General features: G+C 63.5%; 1 protein-coding gene across 2 annotated transcripts; it reads right to left on the bottom strand.

The window, feature by feature from the left end:
* Positions 1–20: 20 nt before the first annotated feature.
* Positions 21–25,181, bottom strand: PIEZO1 (piezo type mechanosensitive ion channel component 1 (Er blood group)). Of its 2 annotated transcripts, XM_064722964.1 has the most exons (50): positions 25,048–25,181; positions 18,957–19,052; positions 17,793–17,915; positions 17,533–17,575; positions 17,298–17,454; positions 16,426–16,561; positions 15,160–15,373; positions 14,840–15,005; positions 14,555–14,647; positions 14,392–14,464; positions 14,180–14,271; positions 13,820–14,080; positions 13,653–13,749; positions 13,392–13,570; positions 13,170–13,318; positions 12,839–13,018; positions 12,640–12,728; positions 11,704–11,861; positions 11,456–11,632; positions 11,240–11,365; positions 10,547–10,747; positions 10,260–10,464; positions 10,078–10,182; positions 9,346–9,499; positions 8,381–8,624; positions 7,819–7,915; positions 7,570–7,738; positions 7,407–7,496; positions 7,220–7,299; positions 6,939–7,010; positions 6,389–6,486; positions 6,209–6,305; positions 5,634–5,806; positions 5,434–5,555; positions 5,216–5,347; positions 4,880–5,138; positions 4,614–4,802; positions 4,138–4,414; positions 3,907–4,006; positions 3,668–3,815; positions 3,365–3,579; positions 3,099–3,257; positions 2,874–3,021; positions 2,579–2,767; positions 2,399–2,491; positions 2,148–2,320; positions 1,949–2,071; positions 1,788–1,867; positions 1,353–1,548; positions 21–724 (listed from the first exon to the last, which is right to left on the bottom strand). In XM_064722964.1, exons 1-50 carry the CDS (start codon positions 25,109–25,111, stop codon positions 475–477), a joined length of 7,311 nt encoding a protein of 2,436 aa, XP_064579034.1. In that variant the 5' UTR covers positions 25,112–25,181; the 3' UTR covers positions 21–474. The 2 variants fall into 2 exon arrangements, with proteins under 2 accessions (XP_064579034.1, XP_064579033.1); XM_064722963.1 differs by having other exon boundaries at positions 14,180–14,464.
* Between the last annotated feature and the right edge of the window lie 1,190 nt (positions 25,182–26,371).

Here is a 26,371-nt window from a genome sequence, read left to right as displayed (position 1 = left end):
ATTAAAAAAAAAAAAAAAAAAAACAAACCCAAAGTCACAAGTGTCTAAAGTCCAACTGGGGCTGCCAGACCTCCTCAAACGTGGGGGGGCCACAACCCAGGACCCCCATCCTGGAGCTGGGGGGGGGGGCTATTGCTTGAGTTCAACCTGGTTCTGGAGCAGGGCTGGGGCCGGCAGGGAGGGGGCACGGGCTGGCTCTTGACCCCCCCATCCCCACCTGGCAGCCAGGGGTGCCCAATGGGCGGGGTGGGGAGGGAGCCACCTCCTGTCCCCCCTCCCCGGGAAGGCACAACGCGGTCTGTGCACGTCGGACGGCTTCAAAGCAATGTAAGAAAAACATCCAGAAAAAGGGAGCGCCCAGAACCCCAGATCCCAGTGCCTCCCGGGCCGGGATGCAGCCCCAGCCTGGGGGGCTGCTTAAGGCACTGGCGGTGATGTCCCTGCCAGGGGAGGGGGCTGCAGCCCCTTCCCCCCTTATTCCTTCTCCCGCGTCCACTTGATCATGGTCTCGGGCGAGCGGTAGAGGAAGATGAGCTTGGCGTAGAGCTCCTCCTCCAGCTCCAGCTCGCCCGTCTCACGCACCAGGAAGATGTCCTGGCACAGCTTCAGGATGCGATCCACGTAGGGCAGCTCCTCGAACATGATGGAGTGCGACACCTCGCTGAAGAAGTCCCGCACGAACTTGCCGATCACCAGCACCACGGACACGTAGAGCCCCATGATCCTGCCAGAGGGGGGCACATCTGGGTCACACCGGTGCCACAGGCATCCCAGTTCTTTCCCCAGGTGTGCCAATAACCTCTCCCTTCCCCTCCCTCGCTCCCTGCTGTCTGTCAATCTTGGCATTCCAGAAAGGGTTTCGAGCGATTGGCGAAGTTCAAAAGATGCCTCTCATCCCTGGGGACATTGGGTCATCCAGGTGTCATTTGTCCCCTGTGACTTCCCCCCCCCTTACCTGGTTGGTGGGATCCCTGCCCCTCTCCCCAGGGTTAAAAGGAACAACCACGTGGTTTAGGAAGTTCTGTTGGAGGAGATGCTGAATTCAGAGACCTGTGGGCCAGGAATAAAGCTCTGGATCCAAACCCTCCAGCAGAACTGACTCCTTTCCTTCACCATCGCCTTAAAGCTTCTCCAGCAGAGGTAAACCTGAGCTCCTGCATGCTGGGACTTGTCCCAAGTGCCCAGCTGCAATATCCAGCCAGCCAAAGGTGTCTCTGGGGTGAAACGACGACACCTGCCCCCTTTGGTCAAGCAGTGAGGGCCAGATGAGCCCAGGCACGTCCCATCTGCCTATATTGGTATTTAATTCCAATGCCTCCAGATCCCCCCACACCCTGGCACCCTCCACGTACCCGTAGCCAGCCAGGAAGCCCAGGCTGGGGGGGCTGACTTTGTCGTTGAAGATGACCATGGGGAGGATGCTGCCCACCTTGGATGGTGCGTCCTTCTGCCTCAGCACCCACCACTCCACAAAGTGCTCACCGGGGCCAGAGCCCCTGCGCTCCTGTTTCAGCTGCAGCTCCACGTCCAGGAAGTTCTCCTCGCCATCTGCAGAGGGTGACACCGTCAGGGCAGGGCACAGTGGCTGCTCTTGAGGACAGTTTTTTGGGAGGGAGTGACACAGCAGGACTCGCATCCTCACTGTCCGCAGGGGCTGGCACCACCAGGTGTGCTCCCAGTGCTGATGCCTTAGGGAGGGACACACTGGGACTCATGTCCTCCCTGTCTTCAGAGAGAGAGGTGGCACCCAGTGCTGGTTTTCTTGTGGGGAACATGTTGGGACCTACCTGGCTGCAGCTCCTCGATGGGTTCGGCTTCGAGGCCATTGGATGCCTGGATGTATTTGGGGAAGAGGTTTTGCAATGCCCTGCAAGAAAGCGGAGTGATGGGGGGGTTACACCGTCCCACTGAGCCCAGGGGTCCAGCCACCCCCTCAGGGGACACTCACACGGGCTCAGTCCTGGTGCCATCCAGCATCTGGGCCAGCTGCAGGCGCTCGGGCGTGCCGGGGTCCAGCTCTGTGCTGTGTTTGCCGTAGGCGTTCTCCACCGTGCCCCCCTTGCTCAGGTCCCTGCGGGCACCAGAGGCTCAGTGCGGGCACGGGGGCGCAGGCAGGGCTGGCTCCTCCCTGGCCGTGCCCGAGGTACCTCTGCAAGGTCCAGCTGAGGTGCAGGGTCATGTCAGAGGAGCCGTTCTGCAGCTCCAGCCGCATCTGCTCGCGGCTGGGGGGGCTGATGCTCCACAGCGAGCCCGAGCTGCCCTCGATGCGGGCGGTCACGATGTCCTCCACGTCGTAGATGGTGATGAACTGCATGGCCAACTGCCACCGAGGGGGACAGAGCTCAGCCCCTGCCCCGGGCAGCCAGCAGGGATTTTTTGGGGTGGGGAGGGGATTTACCAGCTGGCCCTCAAACTCTTTGGTGAGGTCCTCGTACTCCTTGTTGGTGAAGGGCTTGATGTATTGCTGCTGGGAGCTCGCGCTGAACAGAGGCTGAGGAGGGGGACAGGGGGACATCAGCCAGGCAGGGCACCCTGGTGTCCCATCTGGGCAGCCCAACAGCCACCCCCACATCCTCACCTCGTACCCCCCCAGCTTGAGGGTGACGGTGACGTCGATGGGGTGGTTGATGATGCCCACCACGGAGCGCACCAGGGACATGAAGAGCAGAGGGAACCAGATGATGCCCACCAGGAAGAGGATGATGAGGCCGCCCATGCCATACTTCACCACCTTCTTCTTCTTCTGCCCCCTGGGCTGGGGGAATTTCTGGGGTGGGGGGAGACAGTGCACGGTGTAGGGTGGGCTCAGGCGGACCCCAACAAAGCCCCTGGAGGGGTTCAGCGAGGGACCCTTCCTGGCACAGGGGCTGTACCTTCTCAGTCTCCCGGCTGCACTTGATGATGAAGATGTTGGCGTAGATGTCCTCCACACACATCCAGTCGGGGAGGGACAGCGTGGTGTCCGTCCACACCCAGTCCATGACGGCACGCAGCTCCACCAGGAAGGGCACAAGGCGGAACCTGGGGGGGACACGGGGACAGGGCAGTGGTATGGCACCCTCGGCGTGCCCAGGGCTCCCTGCAGCCCCGTGCCCTACCCCTGGAAGAGGAAGAGGTTGAGGTAGTTGTATTTCTTGGTGAAGAAGTTGCCCAGGATGCGGGTGGGGTAGCCGCTGCGGATCTGGTAGGCCGACAGTCCAAAGTAGATGCACTTCACAAAGTACCAGAGCTGGGCCACCGTGTTGTGGCGGAACAACCTGCGGGAGGGACGTGTCACCACCCTTCAGCCACCAGCCTGGGCCACCACGTGGGCTGGGGGACACCAAGGTGCCACGCGAGGGCCATGCCGTGCTGTGGGACGTGCCTTTGGGTGACGTAGGGCAGGATGAAGAACATCCAGATGTGGATGCCGATGACCAGGATGACCTGGAAGATGAGCTTGCCCAGCACACTCTTGCGGAGGTAGAGCGCGCGGTCGATGACCATGGTGGTGAACTGGAAGAGCAGCATGAACAGGAAAGCCTCCGGCACTTGGTTTTCCAACAGCGAGGAGGTGATGTCGGCGGCCGCCGTGTATTTCTGGGGGGCAGGAGAGGTCAGCACCCGGCCCAGCCTCACCCCGTGCTGGAGGCAGGACAGGCAGAGCCCTGTGGGACTCCCCGCTCACCCCAAAGGCCCAGAAGCCGAAGATGATGATGATGAAGCCGACCACGTCAGCCAGGAACATGTAGGCGTAGACGTCGGTGGCCGCACGGCTCTGCGTGTCCACGATGTCCCGGCAGAACTCGCACACTGGGTGGTATATGTTGTGTGCCCTGCAGGGATGGGGACACAGGGGACACAGGGGACAGGTGACAGGGACTGCACCCCACAGCCCCCACCCCAACCAGCACCCCCACAACTCACATGGTGAGGAAGAAGCCCTTGACCTGCAAGCCAAACGCCCTCAGCTTCCTCTGAGCGTGGCTCTCTTCTGACTCCTCCTCCTCTTCCTCCTCCTCGTCCCCTTGAAGTGAGGCACAGCCACAGTGGGTGACAGCCAGGGTCCTGCAGGGCCACATCCTGCCCGACCCCAGCACCCTGGCGGTGGCAGCTTTGCTCCTCAGCAGGACATGAGGGTTGGGAACTGGTGCTCACCTTCCACCAGAACCACCTCCTCCGTTGTCTTCCTCCCCTGCTTCTTCCTGAAGCGGAGCTGCGTGGCCTCACTCTCCTCTTCCTGCTCCACAGACTCGCCCTCTGGCTCCAGCTCCAGCCCCGTGGCTGCTCCCAGTGCTCCTGGCTGGGCTGGAACCTCCAGCCCTTCCTCAGCCACTGCTGATGGTGGGGACACAGCTTCCTCCGGCTTCTCCTCCCCTTCCACGCTCTGCTGCTTCTCGTCCGTCATCTTCTCCTGGTCCCATAGCCCATAGGACTGCAGAGGGACACGGTCAGGGGTCCTGCTGCCCCCCAGCCCCACACACCTCACTCCCAGGATCATCCTGCAGCATCAACTCCTACCAACACTGGTGGGAAACCACGGCAGAGCCACCCAGCACCTGCTGGGTTCTGCCTGGAGCCCCCAGGAGCAGCTCCAGCTCCCCCCAGATGCCCACCCACGGCCCGGGGCTCACCAGCAGCAGGGAGCGATGGAAGAAGAGGGCCAGGAGCTGCAGGAGGTCATACTGGATGTAGTAGATGGACTTCTCCAAGCCAATGATGCGCGGTGGGAAGAAGGGCTTGCCCTCGTTGCGCAGCAGGGTGATGTAGCCATTCCAGGGGAAGAAGCCAAACTGGAAGAGGTATTTCACCACCACCGTCATCTGTGGGGATGCTGGGGTCAGTGGGGGGCAGCAAGGGCCGGGTGGCACCGTCCCTTCACTGGCCACCCCCTGCCCACCTCGGTGAAGACAATGGCGGTCACCCAGAAGCGCTTGGTGGGCCGGGGGTTGGAAAGCATGGCCCAGAGGAAGACGAGGATGGGCAGGAAGAGGGAGATGACGGAGCCAGTGACCATGTTGTTGAGGACGATGGTGAAGTAACAGAGCAGCTCGGAGCGGCCGGTCCCGAAGCGGTACCCGGCCAGCAGCAGCTTCAGGAACCGGTTGTGGGACTGGTAGAACCGTTGTGACTCATCCAGCTCAGAGACACACAACCTCCTGCAGGATGCAAGGCTGGGGTGAGCCCCCTGCTGCCCCCCGTCCCCATCCTGCTGTCCCCATGTCCCCCTGTCCACCTGCTCCTGAGGAGCTCACTGGCAGTCCGCTTGCGCTGCTGGGGAACGGTCAGGAACTGCTGAGCATCAGCCCCGTCCTCCACGCTGATCTCCTGCTCCTGGCTGCCAGAAGAAGGGGCAGCTCTCAGGTACCTGTTGGGGATGACAGACGGACAGGGCTGAGCCCCCTGCCCTGCCTGTGGCACTGCCAGGGTCCCTCAGGGTATCTATGCACCTGCCTGGAAGCATGGAGGAGGGACGCTGCAGCCAGGGAGGTGGGCGGGCTGGGCTCCTGCAGGAGCTCCTCTGGTGTCAGGTCGTACAGCTCATTGGCAAACTCCTCCTCGTTTATCTCCTCTCCCTGTGGCAGGCAGGGCGTCAGTGCCACCCCCGTGGGCTGCCACCCCCACCCCGTGCCCCGGTGTCCCCCCGGGCTCACCCTGGCCAGCCGCTCTGCCATGACAAACCTCTCGAGGCACAGCACCCGGGACATGTCCGTGTGCTCCCGCGTCTGTGTGTCCAGCCACTGGGCCAGCCCGTCCATCAGGGCCTCGCACAGCAGCCACAGGAACTTCAGCACGTTCACTGCCCGCTGCAGGGCGGTGCTGCGCTCTGCCAGGGCAAGGAGAGGGCACGAGGGTCACCCGTGCCCCCCCAGACCTCCTCAGCACCCCCAGTGCTGCAGTCCTGCTGCCCACCCACCAGCTCTTTTTTCCACGTTCTCTTCCTCCCAGCCTTCAGCCCCCTGGGCAGCCTCTGCCCCTCTCCTCAAGGGTCAGACCCCAGGGAAGGATGAACATCATTTCTGGGGCTCTCCCATCCCCTGTCCCCCCACATCCACCTGAACAACCAGGGTGGGCACCGAAGAAGCTGCACAGCCTGTGCCAAACCCCACTGTGCCACCAGAGAGCCCTCACACGTGCTGGGAGCGCCCTGCCAGGGCACACAGCGGGCACCAGGCAGGGCTGTGTCCCCCTCCTGCCCCCCAGCCCCATTTTGGGGTGTCACACCCACCTGTAGGGCTCTCAGTGCCGGTTGGCGGTGGCTGCTCAGGCTGCTGCTGCTGCCGCAGCACCGCGTTGGGGTTGGTCACCCAGGCCTGGTAGGCGAGCTGGAGGGGGGGACAGGGGCCATCAGCAGCCTGGGGACACTGCCAGCCCTCGGGCTGCTCTGCAGTCCCCCAGCCCTGCTCACCTGGAAGGCGCTCGGCCTCCCCGACTGCGGCTCCTCCTGCACCTCCTCCTCCTCCTCGCTGTCCGACTCGAAGAGGAAGTAGTCCCCAGAATTCAGCACTGCCGGGGGGGCACAGGGCGTCACAGCACGGCCAGGGCCATGGCAGGGGTGCCACACCCCAGGCTGTCCCCGCTGCCATCTCCCAGGCCGCTGCCTGGCACCGAGGACACCCATGGGGGACATCAAACCCAACGACTCAACTGCCACGTCCCCAAAGCAGCGCCAGCGTTCGGAGGTGATTGATGTCAGTGACCCCAAACCAGCCTGGCACCCCCAGCCCAACACCCCGTTAGTGCTGGGGAGCAGAGAAGCTGTGGTTAGTGCTCTTAGGCTGAGCCTGGGGACAGGGGACACGCGGGGTGTCTCGTGGCCGAGCAGTGTCCCCACAGGTGTTGGTGTTAGTGCAGGGTCCCCACAGGTGTCAGTGCAGGGTCCCTGCAGGTGTTAGTGGTCCCACGGAGGGACCTCTCCGAGGGCTGAGCCCTGTTATGGCCCCGTGCTGGGGCTGTACCTGTAGCATGGTCTAACCATGGCCGCCACCAGCGCTCCCTCTGCCGGGACGAGTCTGCCGGGCCACCAGGAGCTGTGGGATGGCAAAGAGGGCTGAGAGAGGCCCTCCCTGCTCAGGGCACCCACTCAGGGCACCCACCCTGCCCAGGGGGACTCAGGGCGGGAGGTGTCACCACAATGCTCCACGGGGCTCCACCAGGACGGGCGTCAGCGAAGGGTCACGGTGCCACCGGTGTGTCCAGAGAGGGGTTGGGGACACGGGAGGGACCCCCTGGCTCTCACCTGCTTTGTCCCCTTCCTGCTCCGCGCTGGCAGCCTGCTCCTGGTAGTACTTCTGCTGCTTGGTTCGGATCCGCTCCATCCTGGGGGCACAGGGTGCTGCAGAGCCCGCTCCCCAAGGGGCACCCCATACTCAGGGGGGTCCCACGGTGCAGGGAGAGGGGTCCCAGTGCCCTCCAAACCCACTCACTGCCGCTTCAGCTGGTCCAGCGACTTCTTCTCAGCCTGCTGGTGCGAGCGCAGGCTCTTCATGATGCTGGCCTTGAACAGGGCCACACCCCTGGGGGACAGGGACAGCAGAGGGTCAGGGGGGCCCCCAAACCCATGGGGACCCTCCAGGACCCCAATCCCACCTGGAAGCCTGCAGGGCAGTGGCTCGCAGGTCCCACATGACGTGCAGGTAGTAGGAGCTGAGGAAGACGCGGCGCTGGAGCAGGAGGAAGAAGAAGCAGATGCTGTCCCACATGATGCCGGCCTCCTCGATGGGCAGCGTGCAGTCGTGGTCCTTGTGCATCGCCTTGGCTGGCAGGCAGAGGAGCAGGCGGGTCAGGCAGCAGCCCAAGCCTGCAGCCCCCCAGATCTCCCCCAGACCAACAACTCACGGTTGTAGTAGCCCTTGACGGTGCAGACGAGGCTGAAGAGCTGGATCACCCAGCAGAACCTGCTCTGCATTTGCTGCACGAAGACACAGGACAGGAGCTGCGGGCAGAGAGGGCACACACGGCTCTGTCACCACCCCAGGGGACAGCCAGGGCTGTTGCCACATTTCTCTTCACAGAGAAAAGCAAGGCACAATTCTTCCCGAGGATTTCTGAGATTCACATTCTCTGAACCTCAGAGAAAGGGCAAACACACTTGCTGTGCCTGTGTTGTGCCAAAGCAGAATGCAGTATGGAGACTGTTTATCCAAAGTGAGGATGTTTTGTTTCCTTGGCCTGCCTGGGCCAGGTGTGTGTGTGTGTGTGTGTGGTGACAGTCACAAGATCCTGGGCAGTGTGAGCAGGTGTGTGCTTGGCAGATTCACTTTAGATGAAACGTATATAGTACAGTATAATAAAGCAATTAATCAGCCTTCTGATATCAACGGAGTCAGATTCATCGTCTCCCCTTTGATGTACAACACAGGGTGACCCCAGCAGGAGCCTGTGGGGGCTCAGCACGCACCGAGAGCATGTTTTTGGAGATGATGACGGCGATGTTGTAGAGGATGAGGCAGTCCCAGAGCGCCAGGCGGGCGTGGGCCGACTTGCGCAGCATGGTGGTGCCCGAGAGCAGCAGGTAGAAGCAGGCCAGCACGTAGCCCAGCCCAAAGAGGCTGATGCGGGTGGTCCCCGTGATGAAAACCACCACCAGGACCACCCAGAAGAGGTAGTGGAACACCACCACCTTCACCATGTCCAGGTAGGACCTGTGGATGCATTGGTCAGAGCAGGGCCTTGTTCCTTCCCGACACAGTTCCAGTCCCCCCCACCAGGCCTATCATGGGGGACAAAGGGTTTTGTCCCAGTTTATGGCACAAAGCCTGTGAGGGTCCAGCACCAGGGGTGTCCTGGACCACCTCATCTCCTTCCAGAAGAGGCTCAGGTATCCCTGCTCCAGCCATCAGGGTGGTCATGTCCAAAGGGACCCTGGCCCAAAAGTGTTCTAATCCCATTCTAGAGGATCCCAGTCCAGCAGGTCCCATCCCACCCACACCCCAAGGGGTCCCATCCCCAAGGATATGCCATCCAAAGGTGGGATTTCATTTTGCCCCTACCCCAAAGAGTTCCATCCCAGGAGGGGCAGCCCATCCTGTCTATACCCCAAAGTTTGGCATCCCCAAGGTTGGTGGGATTCCATTGTGTCCACACCCCAAGGGGTCCCATCCCAGGGGACTTGCCATCCTAAGGTGGGATCTCATCTTGTCCCTACCCCAAAGGGTTCCATCCCAGGTGGGAAGCCCATCCATACCCCAAAGCCTGGCATCCCAAGGTTGGAATTCCAAGGCTGGGATCCCATTGTGCCCACAGCCCAAGGGGTCCCATCCCAGCTGGGTCCCATCCCAGAGGAGCCCCCCATTCAGTGCCCACAGTGGGGATCCCATTCCCGCGGCCCAGCCCCGGTGCGGGTGCAGAGCTGGGGGCACCCACTTGCAGTAGATGAAGTTTGGGGCGGGGTTGTGGTGGTCCTTCTCGCGGTCCAGCCGGTCAGAATTGCTCCCGGCCGCCCGCAGCCAGGGCTCGGAGCGCTCGGCCTCGAAGACGCGCCACTGCTGGGCGGCGCACAGCAGCAGCAGGAAATCATCTGGGGAAACAGGGCTCAGCCCGGGCCACAGCCCCCCTAAATGCTGCTATCACCCCCCAAACCCTTCCCCCAGGTGTGGGGCACCCCCATCCTGCCCTGCATGGGGAGCTGTTCATTCCCTCCAGGCACATGCGGCTTTCCCCAGCCCCACCTCCTCTTTAACCAAGGGTGGGTCTCTCCAGGTCCCTCCTTTTCCCAGAAAGGGGTGGGATAACAATTAAGGACCCCAAAAAGGGTTGGGAAAACAATTAAGGTCCCCCAAAAAAAGGTGGGGTTTGCCATGACTCCTTCTCCAGCGGGGTGTGTGTGACTTAAATTCTACCTCCAAAAGAGTGGGGCTCTTAAAGCTCCTCCACCCTTCCTGCCTGTCCTTCCCCGCTCCTGGACCCACAGGATGGCTGGGGAGGTCCCAGAAGTTGGGACAGGGGGTGGAGTAGGGGGACAGGGCACCCCATGGGCACAGAGGTGCCAGGGGCTGGAGCAGGGGGACCAGGGGGCTGCCATGGTCTGTGCCAACCCATGAGCAGGGACTGCAGGGGCTGGAGTAGGGGGCACCCCATGGGCAGGGGGCTACTCACTGATGAGGTTGGTGGATTTGGGAGCCTGGAAGAAGTCGGGCAGGTAGAGCCACTTGACGAGGGCCGAGTTGAGGGGAATGGCACGGCTCCAGCGCCACGGATAGTCTGGGGGAGCAGGGGGCACCATCAGTGCCAGGCCTCTCCTGCAGCCCCTTCCCACAGACAGGCAGGGTGCCCCTCACCTATGCAGAGGGCGGGCGGCATGCCCAGGCACAGCAGGTACTGGTAGAGGAAGAAGATGACGAGGAAGAGGCAGTACTTGGGCCAGAGGCGGGCGATGGCCGCGCGCCGCCGCCGCGTCAGCATCACCACGAGCCAGCAGCCGTGCAGGATCACCAGGAAGTTCATCCGCTGCCCGATCACGTTCACTATCATCAGGAAGCAGATCTGGGGGCGCAGGGGGTGCCAGGGCTCAGCAATGGGATGCTGTGAGTGCCAAGACCCCAACCCACACAAGGGGTGCCCCCACCTCCAAGCCAAACTTGTAGTAGAAGTAGTTGATGAAGTATTTGGCGCAGTTGACGAGGCTGAGGTCGAGGTGCTCGCGGGAGATGTCCTCAAACACGGTCTCGGTGACGGGGGCCACCAGCTGGTGCTGCTTGCGGTGGTACTGCTGGCGCCGGTACACCACGGCCTCGAACACCAGCAGCAGCAGCACCTGCAGGTGGTTCTGGGGAACAGGGCACGCTCAGGACCATGGGGTGACACCAGCAATCCCCCTACAGGGTGGTCCTCATACAGAACATCTCCCCAGGTTCTTGGAAGAGACCTCAGGACCATGGTGTGACACCAGCAATCCCCCCATGGGGTGGTCCTCATAACGAGCATCTCCCCAGGTTCTCAGCAGAGATGCTCAGGACCACAGCATGAGCCAAGAATCCTCTCCAGGTGGTCTTTATAAGCAGCACCTCCCCAGGTTCTCAGAAGAGATGTTGAGGACCACAGGGTAACACCAGCAATCCCCCCATGTGGTGGTCCTCATAACCAGCACCTCCCCAGGTTCTCCAAAAAGACGCTCAGGACCATGGTGTGAAGCCAATAATCCTCCCACATGGTGGTCCTCATAAACAGCATCTCCCCAGGTTCTCAGAAGAGACCTCAGGACCATGGTGTGAAGCCAAGAACCCCCTCCAGGCAGTCCCCAGCGTGTCCCCATGCCCACCTTGACGTATCCCCAGTTGGGGAAGCCCTTGCGGATGCCGAACCAGTTGGCAGGGTCCACGGGGCCGCGGTACAGCGTGGAGTTGCTCAGCTCCTCTGGGGTCAGGTTGGTGCCGTTGGGCAGGGGCTGCAGAGGGGAGCACCGGGGGATGGTCAGTGCCCTCAGCCCCCCCATCCAGCCAGGGAGCCCCCCAAGACCCGGCCCCGCTGGGCACACCTGGGTGCAGTTGCTGAAGTACTCGTGGGGGTCCACGACCTCCAGCTGGTAGAGCATCTTGCAGACGATGATGATGCAGGTCCAGACGGTGGAGAGGCACGAGGCCATGTGGCGGAAGCGGCAGTAGGGCACGGCCAAGGTCCACAGCAGCACCAGCAAGAAGTTCATCACAGAGACCTGGGGCAGAGGCTGTGTCAGCACCTCGGGGAGCCCCACTGGGCCCCCCAACCCTGCACCCCCAAGGGTACCTCCTCCAGGGCCACCCAGACAGCGTAGACAGCCACCAGCTTGAGGACGTGGAGCTCCAGCAGGCGCCTCACGAACACCTCGCTCCGCGTCATCTTGTCCGAGAAGGTGCGGCCCAGCACCACCAGGCGCTCCAGCACCAGCCCCCATTTGTTGGACACTGTGGGACATGGACCCTCATGGACACTCCTGCAGCCTTGCTGGCTCTGAGGACACCCCAACCCATCCCCTGTGTCCTCCCCAGTCCATTCCCACAGTCCCCCAACCCCTGGAGAACAACCCAATCCATCCCTGCATCCCCACCCATCCCTGCATCCCTCCAGACTTGGAGGAGACCCCAGTAAATCCCTGCACGACACTGGTCCCACCCTGGCTTTCAGGACACCCCAACCCACGCCCAATGCCCTCCCAGCCAATTCCTGGCTCAGAGAACATCCCAGTCCATCCTCACACCCTCTCAGACTTGAAGGACACCCCATCCATACCCTGAAAGGCTCTTTCAGGCTTGGAGGATGCCACAGTTCATCTCCATACCCTCCCACACTCAGATATCAACCCAAATCCATCTCCTTACCCAGATATCAACCCAAATCCACCTCCCTGCCCAGATATCAACCCAAATCCATCTCCCTGCCCAGATATCGACCCAAATCCATCTCCCTGCCCAGATATCGACCCAAATCCATCTCCCTGCCCAGATACCAACCCAAATCCATCTCCCTGCCCAGATATCAACCCAAATCCATCTCCTTACCCAGATATCAACCCAAATCCACCTCCCTGCCCAGATACCAACCCAAATCCATCTCCCTGCCCAGATATCAACCCAAATCCATCTCCTTGCCCACATATCAACCCAAATCCATCTGCCTGCCCTCCCAGGTCCCTCCTGGCTTGCAGGACCCCCCTCCCAGCCCATGCTCCATCCCTGCCCATACCCAGGGATGCAGTGTCTGAGTCTCGAGAGTTGGTGGTCTCGGAAGCAGCCGCATCCCGCAGCAGACGGCTCCCGTGGAGCTCCTCAGACCTGTGGGGAGGGGGTCAGAGCAGGGATGGGGTGCTCGGGGTACAGGGGGGTCATAGAGCAGGGACAGGGGGCTGGGGGTGCAGGGAGGGTCACCCAGCACCAGCCCCTACCTGTGGATGTAGGAGGAGGTCAGAGAGGGGGGCCGGATGTGCTGCAGGTCGGTGATGCGCATGAAGGGCTCGTGGAAGTAGTGGAGCTGCAGGATGCAGGCCAGCAGGAAGAAACCCATCATGAGGATGCTGGAGAAGAGCTTGGAGACGCTGAACTGCTGCAGGCCCATGTCGCTCAGCCTGGGTGGGGAGAGGAGGGTCAGCACAGGGTCCCATCCATCCCACCCCAACCAGGCACCAAGGTTGATTCACACCAGGGATCAACCCCAACCTGCTCTGTGCCTTGGTCTCCCCAGCCCTTGCCCATGCCCAGCGGGTAGGGGACACTCACTGGTCATCATTGAGCCCTGTAATGTTCCTCCAGTACATGGGGAAGTCCTCAAACTGGTATGTGTAGGTGGCAATGAGCACCAGCATGGTGTAGGCCACCACCAGCCACCAAAAGCCCTTGAGCACCTTGCGCCACAGGCTGTAGTACACCTGCGGGGACAGGGACATCAGCAGGGCCACCCCGGGCGTGGCACAGGTCCCCAGGGGTGCCCAGCCCCTCCACCTGGAACAGCATGAGGCACAGGAGCAGCAGGAGCATGTAGACGATCTTGTAGAGGACGAGGCGGCCGGCGAAGGTCACCACGATGAACTGGACGGCGCAGACGCAGATCCAGAACTTGGCAAAGAAATCCCTCAGCACCTCGCCCAGCTTCTGCAGCACATCCCGCATCTGGCTGGCTTCTGTGGGGCACACAGGGGCTGCAGGAGCCGGGCAGGGACACAGGGGTCCCCCCACAGGCACAGCCACACCAGGAGCCCTCACCTGCATCCGTGACACATGCGGCCAGCGCCCTCCTCTTTAGCACCTTCTCGCCAACGAAGCCCCGCAGCAGCACCCAGAAGGTGAGGGTGAACAGGAGCTGTGGGGACAGGCGGTGAGCGGGGTGCTGGCAGCACGGGGGTGGCACGGTGCCGCGGTGCCACACTCACCTTGGCCCCCAGCACCATGCAGGGGTAGCTCGGGTGCACCAGCCCCAGCGGCTGCAGCTCCACGAAGCTGATGCGGGTGGGCAGCTCGGCGGCCACGTCCATGGCCCACACGTACTGCAGGCTGCACAGGCCGATGGCGTAGAGCACCAGGAAGGGCGAGCACAGCATGGCAAAGTGCCGGCGGCTCCGCACCGTCCAGATCAGGCACGCCCACAGCAGCAGCACGAAGGTCAGCCAGCTGTGGTACGTGATGCTCCACACCTGCGGGCAGGGAGGATGAGGGCTCAGACCAAGAGGTGACCCCACCACGGTTGTACCCCCTGCCCACAGCTGTCCCCGTGTCCCCTGCCAGCTCTTTACCATCATGGCAATGAGGGCAGCCACGTAGCTCTGCTTCATGAGGAGGTGGCCCACGGTGTGCAGGGGCTGCCACGGCGCCGGATGCCTCCTGCCTGGCATGGGGAGAGGGAGCGTGAGGGACCCCGGGATCCAGGCAGGGTTTGGGGAAGGGGAGCCTGAAGGACCCCAGGGATCCAGGCAGGGTTTGGGGAGGGGTTTGGGGTCAGGCTTACGTGGGTTCAGGATGTGCACGGTGCAGTTCTCGCTGCTGGTGCTCCGTTTCCCGGTGTTGGGGTACAGCATGGGCTGAGGGCAGAGAGGGCTCAGAGCCCACCCTGGCACCCCCATCCCGCAGCCATTCCCTGCACAGCCCCCCCAAACCCACCCCAGACCCACCTTGGTGTCCTCGGCCACATGTGGAGTGTCCTGGGGCCAGCTCTCCAGCTCCACCAGGTCCCTCGGGCGCAGCCGTGCCGGTGCCGCAGCTCTCTGTGAGGGGCAGGAGCCAGCTCAGGGCACCACCGGGGAGCAGGACATGCCCCAGCCCCCTGCCCTGGCACCCCACACTGCGGGCACCCCACTGCACCCCCCGCAGCAGGGCTGGGCAGTCACAGCCAGGCACATTGTCACCATTGTCACCGCTGCCACCACCGGGCTGTGGCTCAGCCCTGCAGCCCTCACCTTGACCTCCCGCAGGCGCAGCTTCACCAGGGTGGCCAAGGTGTAGTAGAGCAGGAGCAGGATGCCAGGGTTGGCGTAGACAGGCCAGGGGTGGCTGTTGTTGAGGTCCAGGATGTTGGGCTGCGAGCAGTTGTGGTACAGGATGATGTCCTTGAAGCCAAACACCCTGTGGGGACAGAGGAGCTGGCATCAACCCCCAGCCAGGACCAGCAGCCAGGCTGGCATCCCCATGGTGGCACCAGCAGCCAGGCTGCCATGCCTGTGGGTGGCTGCCCTCCCCAGGGTGGCTCACCCTGGCACAGCTCCCTCCTGGCACTCACCGTGCCCAGATGGTGGGGGGTGGGAACAGCCCCTGCACGAAGGGGGTCTGGTAGGCATAGAGGCAGAGCAGGTGGCAGGCGCTGTAGATGCCAAGGAGCACGCAGAGGACGTTGAAGGCCTGCTGGCTGGAGGGCAGGTGGCAGGCCCACCACGTGCACAGCCCCATGAAGAGCAGGAAGTAGACGCTGGAGGAGGCGGAGGGCAGGGTGATCCCTGGGGAGCAGCGCCCCACGGGCGGTCAGTGCACAGCCCAGCATCCCACTGGAACCTCCATCCCACTGAGAGCATCCTACTGAACCCCCATCCCACTGAGGGCACCCCACTGGATCCCCTCATCCCACTCAGAGCACCCCACTGGAACCCCCATCCCACTGAGAGCATCCTACTGAACCCCTCATCCCACTGGAACCCCCATCCCACTGAGAGCATCCTACTGAACCCCCCATCCCACTGAGGGCACCCCACTGCACCCAGCATTCCTCCTCACAGCAAGCATCCCCTCCCCTTGGACAGTTTTCCACCTTGCACCAAGCATCTCCTTCCTCTTGGTCCAAGCTTTTCCCCTTTGGACTCTAAATCTCGCATCACCCCTGTTTGGAATGAGCATCCTCCCTCCTTGCACTGAGCATCCCCTCCCTCCCCAGACCCGGCATCTCTCCCTCCCCAGAGCAAGCATTTGACCCTCAGAGTGAGCAGCTCTCCCCTGGGCTGAGATTTCTCCCTTGGATTGAACATTTTCTCCCCTTACACCAAGCCTCCCTTCTCCTTGCACTGTTTTCCCCTCTGGACCAAGCATCTCTCCCTGCCTGCACTGAGCTTGGATGGAAAACCCTCCCCTGATGCACCAAGCAGCTTTCCCTTGGACTGAGCATCCCCACTTTGCACCAAGCACCTCCCCAGCAGCTCACCCACCCCTGTGTGCCCCCCAGGCCGTGCCCACTTGGAGATGCCATGGCACAGAGACAGAGAAATGCCAACTTTCTCACAGAGGCTTGCTAGGATTTTTAAGGAGTTGTAAAGATGGGATAACTTCTTAAATATTAATACAACTAAATATATGTTAAATATAAACAATCTACAACTTTTGTCTCTCTGTTCTTCTCAAGAACAGTGTGTGAGCAGGATGTTTTTGTTAATTAACCACTCAGACAGAATCCATCGTATCTCTCTATAAAAACCCCGCGGTTCTCTGGAATAAAGCCTTTACAGCGCTGCCTGCAGCCTGTCCCCGTGTCACTCCCAGCACCCCAGTGGCACACACGCACCTGCCAGGGCCAGCAGCAGGAATGCCAGGCCCTTGCCAGCCTCCCAGAGCAGGGAGTGCGCCTTGTCCCGCAGGCGGCTCCGCAGCCTCGAGTCCCTCCGTGCCCTCCGCTGCCGCCCCGCGTCCTTCTCGTCCCTCTGCCGGGGACAGCAGCACGCCCTGAGCCGCCGTGCCTCAGTTTCCCCAGTCACAGAGGGCAGGCTCAGTGCCCGCCTGCAGAGCTTGGCCTGCTCGGGCCGTGTTTGCCTTGGCTCCGGGAGCTCCCAGCACGGAGCTTTTTTCCAGCTCCCTCCCGGCTCAAGGCAAAGGCATCCGTGCCTGCAGTGCTCAGGTTACACCGGGGCTGGGTCTGCCCCGTGCCACCAGCACGGTGTCCCTGTGACCGGGTGGCACTGCCAGGTGGGGCTGGCACGGCACGGCACGGCACAGCATAGCACAGCACCCACCCTGCGCCAGCGAGCTCCAGCTGGGGGCCTGTACCCCCTAACTGCCCACCCCACAGCTGCCCACCCCATAACCACCTATCCCACAGCTGCCCACCCCATAGCTGCTACCCCACAACTGCTACGCCCACAAATGCCCATCCCCACAAATGCCCACCCCACTGTCCCATGTGTTTGCCACGATCCCCGTGGCACTGCCAGAGCAAACACAGACACTCCTCCACGGCTGAGTCACCCTAAGCTGTGTGACAATCACCAAGCCCTCCAGCCTGGCAAAAACCAAACAGCCCCAAACCGTGTCCCCAACCATGGGGATGTCCCCGTGCCAAGCCCCAGGCTGTGCCCAGGGAAGGGACAGGGACAGCCATAGGCGGGCACCCGGTGGCACGTGGATGGTGGGATGTCCCCATGGCACGGGGGCGGCTCTCACCCACTCAGAGGACTCCAGGGGCTCGGGATTCCCTCTGGAGGCGGCAGGGCCAGGGCTGAGGTGGCGGCACAGGCACAGGGACACGGACGAGACCAGCAGGATGCCAACGTCGGGTGCCACCAGCCGCACCGAGTTGGGAATGTCACTCAAGTCCAGCCTGAGGGGACATTGGGGCAGGGCAGGGCTCAGGGGTGACCCCAGCCCCTGCCAGCCCCACAGGGGAGGGTGCCCTTACCTGGTGACCCCAATGTGCCGAGCAAAGACCTCCCAGGAGCTGCCTGTGGGGAGGAGGGGGCACTGAGCACCCCCAGCCATGGCAGGAGGGGCTCTGTGCCCAGGGCAGTGGCACCCAGCATGGCACAGGTGAGGTGGCACATGGCTGGCACACCCTGCAGAGCCTCAGCAGCCCCAGGATGGGTCACACATGGCACCAGCTGGAGGGTGCACAGGGAGCAGGGCTGGGGGTGAGGGTGGGCACGGGTACCCCCTACTCACAGCTGGGCCCCAGCAGCTGGTCCAGGACGGGCAGCGTGTACAGGCAGATCTGGAAAACCAGGTGGGCGAGGAGGAAGAGGATGCTGATCCCCAGCAGAGCCTTGAGGATGCGGCTGCTGTGACCTGTGACACGGGCAAAGCTGTCACCCCCCAGCCAAGGACAGCAGGGACCCTCAGCAAGAGCTGCGAAGGGAGAACAGTGCCCAGAGATGCCAGGGCTGTGCCCCAGGGTCGGGATCCCAGCAGGGCTCTGCCCTCACCCAGCACAGCCCGAGAGCCAAAGGCCTGGCACCACCCTGGGGTGCAGCCAGCATCCCCATTCCTCTGCTGGAACACCCCATGGGAGAGCTCCAGGGTCCCCATCCCTGCTGGAACACCCCATGGGAGGGCTCCAGGGTCCCCATTCCTGCTGGAACATCCTGTGTGAGGGTTCCAGGGTCCCCATTCCTGCTGGAACCCCATGGAGCTCAGGGTCCCCTTGTGGAAACCTGGAACCAGGTCCCATCCTGCTGACACCTGGGATGGCTCATGGAGTCCCCCCCCCCTTCCAAACCCCCATCCCTCCCACCACCTGGCTCTGCCCCCATTCCCAGCCGGTTCCCCGGGCCCTGTGCCCGTTTTCCTGGCCAGGGGTGGGCTGGGCAGCGAGCCCACCACAGCTGTGAGCTTTCCCTCCTCTTGTTTTTTCCTGTAAATCCAGGCAAGGCTCTGGGCAGTGCCGGGATCCATCCAGGGCCGTGCAGCCCATGAAATATTCAGAGGGTGAAGCTCGGGTAAAGCTTTTATCTGTGGCCGTGCCAGGCGCTGGGGATGGGCACAGAGCCGGGCACAGGGGGGCTGGGGGCACCTGCCCATGGGGTGGGGGGGACCCCTGAGGCCACCACACACCCCAGGCAGGGCGGAGGGGCTGCTCGTGGTGTGCCCACACAGCCCAGCCCTGAGGTTTTGGGTTAAAAAAGATCCAAACCGGCCCTTGTGGAGCAGCAGGGCTATTAATAACCCCCCTGGGCTATAATTAACAGAGAGAGGCTCCACAGGAGCCACTGCCCAGGCGGGGTGAAACCACAGCCAAGGTGCCCACGGGAGGGGAGGCAGCTCCCCTGTGCCCACTGTCCCCCGTGCCACCCCCCTGTGCCCATCTCCCCATCCCCTGTGCCCCCTTACCTGTGGAAAAACGTGAGGAGGGCCCCGGGAACCAGGGCAGGAGCAGCAGGAAGAGCAGGTACACCAGGGACAGCACATTGTAGCGGAAAAGGCAGGCTGGGGACAGAGGGACAGGCTCAGTGACAGCGATGGGGCACAGGGAGGGCTCACAGGGGCACCTTCCCCACCATGGGGATCCCCTAAAGAGGGGCACCCCAAAATGCCAGATAAGGGGGTCAAGCCCCAAAAAAGTGCCATCAGAAAGAGGGGCACAGGCAGGACCTCAGGCTGTGCCACCCTGGGTGACAAGAAGAGGGGACACCACAGGTCCCATACACGTGGGGTGACAGGGGAAGAAGAGCCATGACAAAAATCTGCTGCATTTCCACATCATCCCCACCAAGGCAGGCTGAGCAGTGCAGGGACCCCCAGCCATGACCTCTGCAGGGCTGGCACAGCACCTGTCCCCTGTCCCCTGCCCTGCTCTGGGCGTGCCACCAGCCCAGCACCTTCCCCCTCACTTATTTTTAGCCCTAAATTACAGCTTGTCTGCAGGCACGAAACTACCGGAGGAGCCAGCGCCCTGCGGGGACAGGGACGGGGACAGGGATGGGGACAGGGACGTGGGAAGGCACCTGCCACCCCGGCTGGGGACTCAGCATTCCTGTCACCACTGTGACAGTGACAGACACCAGCACATGCAGGGGCAGGGAGCAGCCAGGGCAGCAATGAGGGTGCAGGGATGGGCAGCACCAGGGGGACAGCTCAGATCAGAGCCTGGGGACAGGGGACACCCCGGGACACCCTGGGATCAGTGCCCAGTTGGGGACAGGGCAATGGCCTGGGACACCCTGGGATCAGTGCCCAGGGTCAGGGCAGTGGCCTGGGACACCCCTGGGACATCTCCAGGATCAGTGCCCAGGGACCTGGCACTGGCCTGGGACAGCCCCGGGATCAGTGCCCAGCTGGGGACAGGGCAGTGAGCTTTGTCACCGTGCTGTCCCAGGAGCTGTCCCCATCCCCTGTGCTGCAGACCAGGGGGACACATCCCACCAGCATGGGGGGATCCCTTTGGGACAGCCCCAGGGGACAGCTGTGGGTGACCCAGGGCAGGAGCTGCTCCCCTTGGCACCACACCTGGGAAGGAGGTGACAAAGAGGGTGACACAGGGAGGTGACACAGGGGAGGTGACACGGGGGGACTCAACTCTGACCCCGAGGCACCGGGGGGTGAGGGGGGCCCGGCCGGGTGCCAGGGCCGTGCTCAGCACCGCAGCCCGGCACGGCCCTTCCTGTGTTTACAGGGTTTCAATGGGACAGCACATCCTGGGGATGGGGACAGCATAGCCGGGGGGGGACACACGGCACAGCCCCGGGGACAGCGGGGCACAGAGGGGGGACACGGCCCACGCTGGGGCCACAAGCAGCTCCGGTCCCCGCGTGTCCCCAAAGCACAGCCCGGGCCGGGGACAGCGGCATTGTCACAGCCGCCACCTCCCCGCGGTGACCCCGGGCCGGGCCGCTGCCGAGGGCTCCTGGCTGTTCCTGGCTGGTTCGGCACAGGATGATCTCATGGAGCAAACATTCCAGCCGAGAGGAGCCTTCCCGGCACGGGGGCGAGACGCTGCTGCTGCCTCCGAGGGAGCCGGGCAGGGCCACTGTCCCCTGTGCCACCACCCCTGCGCCCACCGAGAGCCCCCGGCCCTGCCACGGCACCGAGGGCACGGCTGGCAGCTCCAATGAGAGCACGGATCATGCTGGGCACTGGGGGTACCCATCTGCCAACCCCAATATTTGGTGCCACCAGCACCCTCTGCTTGGTGGCACCCCCTGCACCCCCCAGGCACCACCGGGAGTGCTCGGTGGCTTCCACCAGGACGGAAAAGGAGGGCAGGAGGTGGTGACGGGTGACAGCCGGGTTCGGGGGCACCCCCGGGTTTGGGGGCACCCCGGAGCCCGGCCTGGCACCCCCTTTCCCCGGGTGCAGCGGGCGTGCCGTGCCCGGTGCGTGGGTGCGCAGAGGGAACCGGTTCCCCGCAGTGCTGACAGTGGGGAAAGTGCAGCACAGGGAGGAAAAACCAGTTTGGCGTGTGGGGAGAGCAGAGCCCAGCAAAGCCCAGCAAAGCCCAGCAAAGCCGCCCTCCAGCAGCCACCTGGGGGTGGGCACAGCCCTGTGGCACCCACAGCCCCCTCCCCATGCCCTGCCCTCACCAGCACACCCCGGCTGTGTGTGGGCACTCACCCCAGACTGGCACCCCAATTGCTGCTCTGTGACCCCGGAGCAGCTCCCGGCATTAACATGAAATATTAATGACATTAATGAGGCGGGAGGAGGCTCAATCACAGCACCGGGGCTGCTCCACACCAGCCCTAATTGAATCTCCCCGTGGGAGGGGATTGGGGTCACTGGGCACCCCTGGCAAAGGGGGCAGCCAGGAGCACTGGGCACCGGCGCCTTTCCCTGGCACTGCGCTGGGAAGGGATTTGGGGTCTGGCACAGCCCCCTGCCTGCCCACCAGGCACCATCCCACACCCAGGCAGCTTCCAGCAAGGATCCATTCCCAGCTGAATGGGGAAAGGGGGATCCCAGAGCCGCCAGAGCAGCCCTGCAGCAGCGCTCTGCATCCACTCAGCACCTGCGGCCACTCAGGGTTCATTAGCAAAGCTCTTTAATTCCTGCCCTGCTCCCTCACACAGCCCCGTTACCTGCTGCTGGGGCCAGGCAGCTCTGCCGAGCTGCATCCCAGGTCAGCAGCCCCAGGTGGGGACCCCAGGACCCTGACAGGGTCCCCAAGGTGCCACTTTGCTCCCAGGACTCGAGTCTGCACCCGCTGGCTGCAAAGCAGAGGCAGGATGAGGAACCCAGAGGCCTCATCCCAAAATCCCATCAGTGTTGTTCTCCCTGTCCCAAAATCCCGTCACTGGGACTCTCCCTATCCCAAAATCCCGTCACTGGGACTCTCCCCATCCCAAAATCCCGTCACTGTGGCTCTCCCCATCCCAAAATCCTGTCACTGGGACTCTCCCTGTCCCAAAATCCTGTCACTGGGGCTCTCCCTATCCCAAAATCCCATCACTGTGACTCTCCCCATCCCAAAATCCTGTCACTGGGACTCTCCCTATCCCAAAATCCTGTCACTGGGGCTCTCCCCGTCCCAAAATCCCGTCACTGGGGCTCTCCCCGTCCCAAAATCCCGTCACTGGGGCTCTCCCCATCCCAAAATCCTGTCACTGGGGCTCTCCCTGTCCCAAAATCCCAGCAGCCCCAAAGCCACAGCCCTTGGGCAAGCAGAGCTGGCCAGCAGCACATTCCCAGCCCCACTTTCCAGGAAAGAGCAGCCCCACCGGCTCACCCTCCACATCCTGTTTTTGTGGAAAGTTCATCCCGCCAGCTCCCAACCCTGCCCCCGGGAATGCCGCAGGAGATGCCCCAGGAGGGCTCCGGGCCCGGTGCCAGCCTGGCAAAGCCCAGCTGGGAGCCAGGAGCTCGTGCCAGGGCACAGGGAGCTCAGGGGAAAAGTGTCACACACTGGCACACACCAGGCGGGCACAGGGAGCTCAGGGGACAAGTGTCACACACTGGCACACGCCAGGAGGGCACAGGGAGCTCAGGGGACAAGTGTCACACACTGGCACGCGCCAGGCGGGCACAGGGAGCTCAGGGGAAAAGTGTCACACACTGGCACACACCAGGAGGGCACAGGGAGCTCAGGGAACAAGTGTCACACACTGGCACGCGCCAGGCGGGCACAGGGAGCTCAGGGGACAAGTGTCACACACTGGCACACGCCAGGAGGGCATAGGGAGCTCAGGGGACAAGTGTCACACACTGGCACACGCCAGGAGGGCACAGCCCGTGCCACAGGGCTCCCGGAGCTGCAGGCCCACACTGGGACACACAAGGACACATTCCCAGAGCCACCAACATTCCCAGCGGGGCTGTGACCGTGGCTGCCCCATGGCAGTGCCAGCTGTGCCCAAACCCTGCTGTCCTCACCCAAAGGGGACCCGCTGCACTCCTGGGGAGCCCCTCACGGTGTCCCCCTCCTCAGTGGGGCTGTGGGGGCTCAGTCCTGGGCACCTGGCCCTGCACCTCCATCCCATCTCATCCTCTCATCCCATCCCCCTGCCCGGGAGGAAGCAGCAGTTATTGCTCTTGGAGACAGCGGTGCCTCTGCTTTTCTTTTTTTATTTTTTTTAATTGGTTTTTTTTTTCCTCCTCTATTCTATTTCCCTGGGTTTTATAAAAAGCACCTGACCGCAGCAGGCAGCAGCTGCAGCCCACGCTGGCACCCGGCTGGGCTCCAGCCTCGTGGCACCCCCAGGGACCCCCAAACACACGGTGGGCATGCAGGGGGGGCTGTGTGCCCACCCCAGGGGAAGGGGGTGCCACCCTCACCCATCACCCCTGCCCACGGAGCCAGGGACCACCATGGCCAGGACTGGCATTGGGAGTGCAGGGCAGGAATTAAAGGGTGCCCCCACAGCACCCCAGAATCGCAGCGGGAAGGACGGAGCCGAGGTGGGCACACAGCCCGGGGCTGTGCCAGCCGTGGGAAGCCGGGGCTGCCCCAGGCACGGACCCGAGCCCTGCGGCCGCAGCGGCCCCGGGCTGGCCGGGAGCCCCGAGCAAACATCCTGCGGACGTTCGGGGAGAGCCAAGCTGCCCGGGAAGGAAGGGCCGAGCTGGGGGCAAACGCTCCCGGCCAGGTGCGGGACCAGCCACACCCCCCGTGCCTCAGTTTCCCCCGCGGCTCCTGCGAGCCCCCCGGGCGCTGCTGAGTCACCCCCTCCGGGCAATGAGCTGGAGCGGGACGGAGTCCCCGCCCAAGCGGGGCCCCAAATTCAAACACGCCACCCACGAGCTCCGCGGGGGCGGTGGGGACAGCAAGGCCACCCAGTGTCCCCAGCTGTGGGGGACCCGCGCTCCCCAGCACACCCCGTGCGGGAGCAGGGGCAGAGCCGAGCAAGCCGGCAGGATTTGGGGTAAATCGGCATTATTGGAGCAGCAGGGCCCCGCGGGAGGCTGGCCCGCAGGCCACGTGTCGCCCCGGGCACCCATGGGATGCCCCCGGCAGCTCCCGCGCCCCGGCCCGGGCAGCGCACCCCGGCTGGGCTGGGTTATAATTAACATGAACCTCCTGACATCCTGCGCGATGCTCTGAGTCACTCCCCAGCAAAGCAGAGGAAAAGCAGCTTTTTCAAGAGTCACCGACTTCCTCCGCCAGCGAGGCTGCGCCCGGAGCCAGCACCCCGAAACCCAACCCCGCTCCCCAAAACGCAGCTGGGAACGGGGCTGGCTCGGCCGGGCGCGCCTCCCTCGGCCGGCAGCGTCCCCCTCTCTGTCCAGGTGACAGTGTCCCAAAAGCCCTTCTAGGGCCACCCCAAAGCCACCCCAGAGCTCCGCGGGGCTCGGGCCCCCAGCACGGCCGGTGCGAGCGGCAAAGAGCCCGGCACAAGGAGCCCCTCGAACAATCCTCGCTCTAAGGAGGATTTTCCTTTGCGTCTACGCAAACGCAGCGTCCCCGAAGAGGCTCCGGAGCAGGCGGGCTTCAAAGAGCCGATTCTTGTCCTGCGCGTCCCGGGACACGGGGATTTTCCAGGCCGGTGGCCAGCCGGTTGCCTCGGTGGGTGGCACAGCTGCCATCAAAGGCCGACAGTGCTGGCAACGGGCTGGTGGCAGCCTGGGCACCGCAGAGCCACGGGGGCACCGGATCCAGCCGGGCACGGGGACGGGATGGGCACAGCCGCCCCCGGGCATCGCCCACCCGGCCGGAGCGAGCTCCTCGTCCCCAGCAGCACAGCGGCGGCGGTGGCTGTGACCGGCCGGGCCACCTGCACCCGGACAGCTGCGGGGACAGGGGGACACGCACGCACCGTCCCGCCCGCGGAAAGCGGCAGCGCTGCCCGCCAGCCGCTCGGTCACGGGCGGAGCCGCGGGGTCGCGGATGATCCCCGCGGAGGGAGGGACCGCCCGTCCCGGCTCCGGGATCCCAGCCCCGGTTTCCCGGCGCTTCCCGCCCCACGTGCCGGGACAGCCCCGCGCCCGCAGCCACCGGCGAGCGGCGACAGCGCCGGGCCACGCTCCCCATGGCGGGGATCCCCGCACTCACCGGCCAGCAGGGCGAGCGGCAGCAGCAGCCAGTAGAGCCCCTGGCAGAGCCCCCGGCGCTTCATCCCGCCCGGCCGCCGCGGCGGGGGGGCCCGGCCCGAGCCGCTCCGAGCCGTTCCGCCCCGCCGGGGCTGGGCAGGCCCCGGTGCCGACGCCGCTGCCCGGTCCCGCGGCGCTCCGAGGCGCTGCCCCCGCCCCGCGCCCGCCGCTTTATAAAGCGGCACCGCCCGCCCCCCACCCGCGGGGCCGGCGCTGCCCCAGCGCCGCCCGCCGGCACCGCGCCCGCCGCTCCCGCCGCTCACACGGGCTGTCCGGGCTCAGCGCGGGCCCCGCAGCCCTCCGGGATCCGCTTTTTGCCGTCGGGAAAAAAAAATATCGACTAGAAAAAAAAAGGAAATATAAGCAGATGTGCTTCGTGTTTGTTTCGCCCGAAAATGAAATGAAGAAGTCAGAACTTGTTTTTGTTGAATGTTTGTTGTTGATACCAGGGCTCAGAGCTGCTGCGTGGAGCTCGGGAGGGGTTGATGTGCAGTCCTGGAGCTGGGTGCTGTGTCCCTGGCACTGGGGAATCATTCTGTGATCATGGAGCTGGATCCATGATCCCTGGCACCAAGGAATCATTCTGTATTCCTGGAGCTGGACCCCCAGTCCCACATTCCCAGAGCTCAGTGCCCACTGCAGAGCCAGATGTAGACCCACAGCCCCATGGAACTGGGAGCCCAGGTCACATCTGGAGCTGGGCTGTCCCAGTCCCAAATCCCGGTGGGAAGGTGCCAGGCACAGCTGGTGGCACGGGCAGTGTGGCTGGTGACACCTGGCAGTGCTGGTAACCTGCAACAGGAACCACCGGCCCATGAAATTCTCCACATTCCTTGGCTCCCCTGAGCTTGTTTTCCCAACACGGTTCATAAACTGGCATCCAGCTGGCACACTGCCACACTGCTCCCCACTCTCCTCTGGGCTCCCTCCAGAATTCCAGGGCCTCTTCTCCCCACCCCAAATGTGCCCAAGTGCCAACCATCCAGGCACCCCTGCCCACCCATAAACCCCAAACCAGGATGGGTCTGATGGCTCCATACTGTGTGGAACCCTGGGATCAGTGGGCACAGGATGGGCCTGATGGTTCCCAGTGTGTGGTTCTGTGGGTTCAGTGGGCACAGGATGGGTCTGATGGCTCCCCAGGATGGGCCTGATGGTTCCCAGTGTGTGGATCCCTGGGATCAGCGGGCACAGCCCCTCGTGGCACCATCCTTATCACGGGGACTCAGCTGCACCCACCCTCAGCACTGGGATCTGGAGGGAGCTGCTCGTGTAAATGAAACCCT

The sequence above is a fragment of the Zonotrichia leucophrys genome, chromosome 11 (assembly GCF_028769735.1).
Source record: "Zonotrichia leucophrys gambelii isolate GWCS_2022_RI chromosome 11, RI_Zleu_2.0, whole genome shotgun sequence".
Classification (NCBI taxonomy): Eukaryota; Metazoa; Chordata; class Aves; order Passeriformes; family Passerellidae; genus Zonotrichia; species Zonotrichia leucophrys.
This window is presented reverse-complemented; position numbering and strand designations above follow the sequence as displayed.